At 42.0% G+C, this 9,043-nt stretch overlaps 1 protein-coding gene across 1 annotated transcript in view; it reads right to left on the bottom strand.

The window, feature by feature from the left end:
• Nucleotides 1-5,025: 5,025 nt before the first annotated feature.
• LOC124035582 (carbohydrate sulfotransferase 8-like) overlaps nucleotides 5,026-9,043 on the bottom strand; it is a 214,829-nt gene continuing 210,811 nt past the window's right edge. Inside the window, exons 4-5 of the mRNA XM_046349083.1 lie at nucleotides 7,820-8,251; nucleotides 5,026-7,626 (exon numbers count right to left, since the gene is read on the bottom strand). Coding sequence (XP_046205039.1) covers nucleotides 6,940-7,626; nucleotides 7,820-8,251 — 1,119 coding nt within the window. The 3' untranslated portion in view covers nucleotides 5,026-6,939. The remainder of the gene's footprint in view (nucleotides 7,627-7,819; nucleotides 8,252-9,043) is intronic.

The following is a 9,043-nucleotide window of genomic DNA, read 5'->3' on the forward strand; positions in this document are numbered from 1 at the left end:
TAGACTAGACTCCCCAGTATTAATTTAGTCCCACCAGAAAGGCCCATCCATCCTGGGCGGGACGGGCTCTGCTCTGGGCCTATCCCCCGGCCTGCTAATAGAACGCCACTGACTGCCCTGTCACTATAACTGATAGTCCCAGGTAGTTTGTTGCTTCCGCGTGCGATTCTATCCCATCAGGCAGTGCGATGCGGGCCCCTCACTCTTCCTCCTCTCTTTCCCATCCTCTCTCTGTCAGCAGTCATTCACTTGTTCAGGGCTGGGTGTCTCTTCTGTCACTCTCATCCCTCATTCTACTTGATGGGGGAGATAGACAGCTAGGAAGGAAGGTGTCAGAGAATGGAAATGATTTACTGAATGCTCTGCTCGGTATGTCTCTCTCTCCTTGAAAGGAGCAGTAGGGGAAGGCATAGAGGGAAATAGATGCAGGGCTTTTTAGGTGTGTGAGATAATGATGCTGTGAGCCACAGGCAAGAAAAATAGCCTGAGTAAAACAAAGTATTTCAACCTTGTTAGTGTGCTGTAGGTACTTTAGAAGACATAAGACAACTCTGATCTGTGATGATTAAAATCTAGGGAGACTTTTTTTCAATTGGTAAAGGAACCCTGCTGATTTCTGCATTGTGCTATAGGATACCTACAGATGTCGGATCTTCATTTTTATCAGAAATTGTTATTGAGACTTTTCTTGCACTAACTTAAAAAGACTTCTAAAGATTGTAATTTCAATTTAAAAATGTATCATCCCCTACAAATGTATCATCCCCTACAAATGTATCAACCCCCCCCCCAAAGAAATGTCCCTTAATTAAAATCCACATAATAATTCACATTTCCTGTTAATTAATGGATTATTTTCCTGCTGTAGCAAACTGACTCAAATTAAGATTCTATATCTGTACCTGTTTGTTAGCTGTGCCTGGAGGTGAGGAGGTGTCGAATGGGGAACATTATACACCATAGACTTATTCTTTACAGAAGCTAGCCAACCTCTCCACCTATAGACTAGGGCAATCCTGTCTGAGTAGTTCTATTAATTCTACCCTCATAAGCATCATTTGATATTTGAAATAGACATTCAAATACATACATGCATGAAATAGGATTTAGTTTCATGAGACAAAAAGGAGACACAATTTTTTCATCATCAATGTGACAAGCATCACTAAGCATGGCTTTATTATCTGAAGGGTTGTTAATGTAATGTATGAATTACAACCAAGGACTAGTGGTTATATGAGCCAATCCTAGTGTATGTCTGTAAGATATATAGAACGAGATACATGTGTTTGTCAAAATAAAGGAAACACCAACATAAAGTGTCTTAATAGGGTGTTGGGACACCACGAGCCAGAACAGCTTCAATGCACCTTGACATAGATTCTACAAGTGTCTGGAACTCTATTGGAGGGACGCAACACCATTCTTCCATGAGAAATTCCATAATTTGGTGTTTTGTTGATGGTGGTTGAAAATGCCTCCTCAGGCATCACTCCAGAATCTCCCATAAGTGTTCAATTGGGTTGAGATCTGGTGACGGAAACCCCCATGGCATACGGTTTACATCGTTTTCATGCCCATCAAACCATTCAGTGTCCACTCTGTGGATGGGGCATTGTCATCATATGCCTGCTGATCCTACGGGGCCATAGCCATGGCAGCCAAAATTATGGCCTGCCCAGAATTTTTATACATGACCCTAAGCATCATTAACTTAATTAACTCACGCCTGTGTGGAAGCACCTGCATTCAATGTACTTTGCATCCCTCATTTACTTAAGTGTTTCCTTAATTAATTTTGTCAGCTACCTGTACTGAACTTGTACTAACTGTTCACTCTGTCTACCAAGTGTCAATATATTATCTTTGTCCTTTCCCTGTCTCTCCTCCCCACTCCTCTCCCTCTCTAAACCGTCTCATCAGAAAATACTTACTCCTGTCCATCCTCATCACTGCACAGATGTTCCACACAGCCTAAATGTACTTTCACATGGAAAAACATCTGCATAATGTCTTCATTAGGGGAATACTTCTGTTCCTTAGATAGTAACAGACACACAGGAGTATCTTTTTATCACCCAAATGTTGCAACGATCCAAAGAAGCTTTATCGCCTCTGTAGAAGCTATAGCCTGAAGGTTAGAGAACGACTCTTTGCCCACCCACCAGCTTGCGTGACCAGCTTAATTATAGATCCTGTGTGTATTGATACAAGTTCATTAAATCTGTTGCATAATTCATGTCAATGGCAGCATATAGCTTAATTAAAAGTGTTGCAGCCAATTTTATGGAAGTTTTCCTTTTAAATCTGAGCTCTGACAACAGCCGTGACAACTTTTGAATGATATGCTTGAAGAAGTGGCAATTTATTATACATTGCATGTGTATGAACTCACACTGTGGTTACATCACATTCTATTGAAGCACTGGACATTACTGTCCAGTATGCAATATTTCCTTGTTCAATAGAATTTCCACGTCATGCCATTTGTTTCAGATCATGTGCTGCCACCTTGTGTTCATGTTGGATTTGTCCAATAACAGGGAAGAGTGTAATAATGTGGCGTTGATGTATGTGAAATAGGAATTAACATACAATTACACAGATTCATTTCAGAAATGCTTATGTACTTGTCATGAAAGTGTTTATGTGTGGCTTTTGAATATGTTATGACGTCCTTCTGTAGGTGCCCTTCAACTAAAGTGTTACCAAAGATTTTAACCTTGGAATAAATATCTATTCAGACATTGGCCAGACACAGCCTTGCCATCCTGCCAAATGCTGAACCAGGCCTGTATCCAGGCTCAACAGCTTGTTGGTGGATGAGCCGGTTAACCAAATGAGATGACGTCTTAAAGCCGAGTGTTTAAGGATATGTCCTCAATAAGGATGTATTCTGTGGATTTTCAATAGAAAAAGCTAAACATGGCTTATGTTTAGTTTTGCTTGGAATCAAACAGTTATTAATAGACCCCTAGCAAATCAGTTTAATGAGCTTTCCTCCCAAATAGTTCAATGCAGAGGGCGCGTCTTGGGTGTGTTCCAGCACATTGTCAAAACAAACAAGAAATTCATGTGAAAGTGAGAAAATGACTCTGGCATGCATATGAATCAGATGAGCTCACCCACATCATCAACCTTTGATGAAATATTATTGAGATAGATGTCTCTTGAATGCAACCCGCTGAATTGAGAAGTGAAAGCAAAGCAGCAAATTTGTTATGGTAATGAATGGGTGAGTGGGCCAACCCGTTGATCTGATTCAGGTTGTCATGCCATCACGGTGTCAATCATTTATGTGTGTGTGTGTGTGTGTGTGTGTGTGTGTGTGTGTGTGTGTGTGTGTGTGTGTGTGTGTGTGTGCGCGAGCACATTTGTGGGTGTGTGTATGGGTGCGTGCAAAAGTGTTTCTGCTCACCAACAGAGAGCTGTGTTATTTCTTCACAGCAGGAACATTGCCACAATTTTCTTCAGCCATGCTAATGTTTGCCTCACAGGCAGAATTAGAATGTTTAGCCGTGGGCTTAATTGACATTAGTAGAAAATAGAAGTATTATTGAAATTCAAATCATTATTATTTTTTATATCTAACACAGCACAATGTTTATGAGTTGAGAAGATGTCTCTTTTTTTCACTTCCAGCAGACTTCTTGTATTCCTTGTTTTCTGTAGCCTGGAGCTGAAAGAACATAGAAGTTCTCTCCACTGCATGTCAAGAGATTTCTCCCACTAATGAGGTAGATGGATGGCCTTTGTTTTCTGAATGGATTTAAACAGAATTTAAAACTTCCTGACTGTTCTCATGACTAATACAGAAGGCTGCTTTGGAAATCAGCCTACAGCGTTTATTCAAATTCTCTCTACTCTACATATTGATCAATTTGAGTTGACATGTTCATCCACCACTCGGCTTCACTAAAAAACAAAGCTAAATGTGTAGAATTGTAGGAAATTAGCTTTAAAACAGGGAAATTATATCTTAGCCTCATGGCAAAATGTGTAGAATAGATTGAAATTTGCTTTGAGACGGAACATTTTCTCTCAGCCCCATGCTAGAATTTGTAAAACTGCAAAAAAAGGAAGTTGATGGCCCAAGGGCCCCAAATGCAGTAGTCCGGCCCTGATTACATTCACAATACCATATACCTACTCCTTCAATATAACATTTCTTGTGAACTGGGAAAGAGAATCTAGGCGTTGTTGCCTCGCCTATGAATTGAGTATACTTCCAATGGATGTTGGAATAGGTATATTTTGGAAAGACAAAATAAAGAGTATGTGTAAACCAGGGGTGCACAACTTTGGTTTGAGTGCGTCTTCTTACTTGAAAAAGTGTCTTATTGACTGTTTCCACATGCGGAAACTGTTGGAGACGAAAACATTTTAATGGTTTGTTGAGAGTGTTAAGCATGAAATAGAAGCAGCATTGTGAAAATGCTAAAGACAGTTTATTAGTAGACACTCAGCAGACAGAAACCAACCACCCGCAGAATGTCTTCCTGAAATACACCTTTTGATTGGCAGTGTAAAATAAGGCAAAGGGTTCCAGACCATGTACAGGTATTTATACACGTTTGCACCAACGATAAAACAGTTATACATTCACTTGTTACCGTAAATAGTTTTGATATATCTGTGTTGTACCCATAGACCCACATACTTACATTTCCAAGAAACCCCATAGAACAGGGTTGGTGAGTGAGGGAGCATTTCGTAGGTTAAAGTAACACCTATATTATGCTATTTAGCTTTGGACCGGAGTCTGGCTAACTACATAGAATCAGACCACCATCTAAACAACATATAGATTTTGGAACTGCAAAAGCCAACACACTACATTGACATAATGCTATAATATTTGCCATTATAAATATGTAATCTCTTTCTGTATCTTCTTAAAAAATATATAAAAATCTCAATATAGGGTCTATATATAACTCAAATAATGTGCATTTCTTTGTAATTGGTCACATAGAGAAAGGCACCTCCCCCTGTGGTGTATCCTTTTAGCCCCCCCCCCCGGCTTGTCTGGGGTATTCATTCTAACTAGAGCTGCAGAGTAGAACACAATTGAATATGAGGAACATTCTACTTACTTATTAGAGGCCTCTTCAGTTAAAAACAGCAACCTGGTTTCAGGGACAAGTTGATAACATGACCTGTATACACGTCACAACACAACAACATGTGCAAGTGAGTTTCTTTCTGTTACAGACGGATTTCACAAAGCCAACCAACCCAGCGTTCTAGCAGCCAGGGAAGAATCATGTTTCTGACTTATCCAGGAAACTGTGTTTGATTGGCCCCAAGTCCCTGCCTTTCAATTGTTCAGAATAGCTGTGGTACTCTACTGTGGAGCTATAAATCACTGTTGATCATAGGAGGTAAAAGAGGATATTTTGAAATACTGCTCCAATTGCTGGCTTCTCTGAACACTAGCTTTCTCACACAGATCCTACAACCCATTGCCTGTACAGTTTGTGGGACAGTAGATGATGTGTTATTATGGGTTGTGTAAGTTGTTACCCTGTTGAGAGATCTCATCGTAAAGCTGTCCTCACAGTTGTCTGTCTTGTGAGGGACCTACGGTAGCAGGTCTGAGTGTGTCTGGGCTGTGGGCCAGGGCTTACTCCCCCTCAGAGCCATGAAAAGAGATCAGAGCAGCAGCTCCAGTTGTTCTCTCTCACACACGTCTCACTCTCTGTCACACACACACACACACACACACACACACACACACACACACACACACACACACACACACACACACACACACACACACACACACACACACACACACACACACACACACACACACACACACACACACACACACACACACACACACACACACACACACACACACACACACACACACACACACACACACACAGAGGCAGAGTTGGGTAGGATAAGCTGCCTTGTGACTTTGTCAGTGTCAGTATAAGAGATGGTGTCAGTGTTCTGTTCTCTCTAACACTGCAGTGATATTTCACTGCAATGGCTTATTGGGTAATTAGGGAAAGATTGGAGTGGAATTTCTACGTGTCCATGTGTTAACCAGCATGTTTTACAACAGGGGTGTCAAACTCATTCCATGGAGGGTCGACTGTACGCTGGTTTTTGTTATTTCCTTCATATTTGTGTTGAACTAAGACCTAGACAACCAGGTGAGGAGAGTTCCTAACTAACCAATGACCTTCATTGATCAGTCAAGAAACAAGGGAGGAGCAAAAACCTGCAGACACTTGGCCCTCCATGGAATGAGTTTGACATGTGTTTTACAGGGTCTGATGTACAGGGGGCCTAAATATAGCCAGATATTCTCTACACACATTCACAATATAATTACTGAAATATCAATCATTTATATCAGAAATTAATATCCCCACAAAGAAGCACTGAATATATCCATTATAGAAATACATAGAAAAATATATATAGTCATCTGAATGCCCTTTGTACAGTTTTGAAATATTAGTGTCAGAAAAAGCCTTGATGACAGTGATGAGGATGTGTATTCTAAAGGGTAGTGGGATGGTGTGGTAAAGTAGTACTTAGGGATACTTAAGGGGGATGCTCCCCTATAAGACCGTCCAGACACACTCTCCAGCAGTAGCGTGGCAGACTAATGCTCAGTCTGAGTCAATACGTTTTTGGAGAATTTGAAAGAATTTGCTACACTAAGTGCAAAAAATGATAGGTCTGAACTGTCTTTTCACGTCACTGACTGTGCAGTGATACATTGTTTGTGAGTTTGATGTTTTGCAGTTAGTCACCGGTATATAGTACAGGACCACATTGACACGCCTGACCGAGACATTGTTTTCATGTGATGATCTTCTAGTAATACTTGTAAAAGGAAGTCATTTTTATGGTGCGCTCCTCCACTTAAAGCCAGGGGAGATTTGCGGACTCAAATAGAGAACAGAGAGACAATCAATACAAATCTTTAAAAGGTTTGGAGTAGTTAAACATAAGGTAGTCCATGTAATAAAAGTCATAAGCTCTCTGTCTCTCTGAAGTGCTGAGCTGTGCAAAGTAGCGATGGGTTAAATGAGTTGAAGTCCTCTCAGCCTTGGGGTTCCTGTCTTTAAAACTGGGGAAGGTGAGGTTATGCGGGGCACCAGTTCTACGTAGTAAGAAATTAGCCTCCTCCTCCATGGTCTCAAACTTGCCGATGAAGTTGTAGTCCAGCAGACAGGGGCTGCAGAGCTGGCTGGTAGGCTCCCAGTGAATGTCCATGCCCACAGGCCTGTGCACATCCAACAGATACTGCATGAACTCCTGGAAGGTCACTCCGCTGCCTGTCCTGAGGGCCACCTTGGAGGCGTTCACCCTGTACTTGGAGATGATGGGCTTCCCGAATACAGGATGATAGTAGGTGTTGGGGTTCTCAAACTTGTCCCTGAAGGCGGACACCAGCCTCTCCAGGGGTTCGCGGACAAACAGGACTTTGGTGTAAGTCTCCAGGCGCTGCGTGATGCCCTGGCGGTCGAAGCTGTCCAGCCTCTTGAGGTGGTTGCCATAATGGACAGCGTCGTGTTTGATCTCGTGGGTGGACGACGCCAGGCCAGACAGCACCATGAGGATCCTCTTCCAGTTGGAGCAGCCCGCCTTGGGCACCTAAAGAGATAAGATTAGATTTAAAAAATACTTTATTAATTGGTTTGTTAAATCATTGCAGCCAGCATCACAGTCACAATGACAAAAATACACCAATAATCAAGAAGTTGTAAAAATATAGATAGCAGTATATAACAGCAATATCCAGAAGCCCAATAATCAATATGCAATAATCAGAACATCAATAAGCCACCTCGCAGTACAACAGCTTGTACTTGTCCTCCACATAGATCCGGGACACGTGGTGAGGTGTGATGGTTCTGGAGATGCTGCTCTTGTACTTGGCACAGACCTCCTTCATCAGCCTCCGCCGAGCTTCCTGGATGTGGGACAGTCTGTGCCACTGCCAGCTCTCCTCAGGAGAGTCTGGGGAACCCGAGGAGGACGAGGAGTTGTGTGAGTTCTTAGAGACCACGGGGCTGGTTTTCAGTAGTTTCCTGTGGCGCTTGGTGACGCGCAGGGAGCCCATGTCCTGTTCCCTAGAGCCAGGAGTGGCTGAATGTCTGGTCCACTGGAAGGCAGGGAACTGCATGGGGGGGATGGGGCTGGTTAGGCCTTCCACAGCCAGTCTCTGGTCCTGGCCTGGGCTGACTCTCACACCCTCACTGTCCTGAGTACACAGCGCCTGATGGACAAAGATAACACATCGACTTTACAAATGGCGCTGACAGATGTAAAATGTATGCAAGACTTCTACATCGGCATTGCTTGTTCTTTGGTGTTTTAGGCAGGGTTTCTGTAAAAGCACTTAGTGACATCTGCTTATGTAAAAAGGACTTTATAAATATATTTTAGTGATTTAGTATTGATTACTATTAAGAATTCTCTGGCATTCAAAATGAAAATGTGTTTATTCAGTGAAACTCTCTTCCGTGAACTAATTCACCAACACTCTTTTAAAAACCTTTGGTGGAAAAAAAATGTATCTATACATTCCTGATTTCTGTAGTGCTCAGACTCAACACTTAGTGGTGCCGTTTCTCTACATCTTGACCAACTCTCCAATCTCTCCGATTGAAATGACACACACTGTAAATGACTGGGTGAACTACCAATAAACAGAGCTCTAATGTCATATAAATGTCTTATAAACACTTAATGGGAAATCTAAATTCAAATCATCTACAGGCAGATTACCATGGTAAGATGGCCTGAGGCTATCATGCGTTTTGACATTTTATTTCAATTATGGCGCCATAAAGCCAATAGATTGCATGTATAATCCTAATTGTACAACGGATAATGTGATGGGAGCCCATCATGAATTTGTGCTCATCTCCTATCTGACATCCATTGGATCAGGTGCCCAGTACTCCCACCTATATCCCCTGGGAAACCTCCAAAGGAGGAAGGAGTAGTAGGAATGGTTCCCTGACCGTTTCGTGTTGGGAAGCAGAGCAGGATCAGCCACAGTGTA

The sequence above is a fragment of the Oncorhynchus gorbuscha genome, linkage group LG05, assembly GCF_021184085.1.
Source record: "Oncorhynchus gorbuscha isolate QuinsamMale2020 ecotype Even-year linkage group LG05, OgorEven_v1.0, whole genome shotgun sequence".
Lineage (NCBI taxonomy): Eukaryota > Metazoa > Chordata > Actinopteri > Salmoniformes > Salmonidae > Oncorhynchus > Oncorhynchus gorbuscha.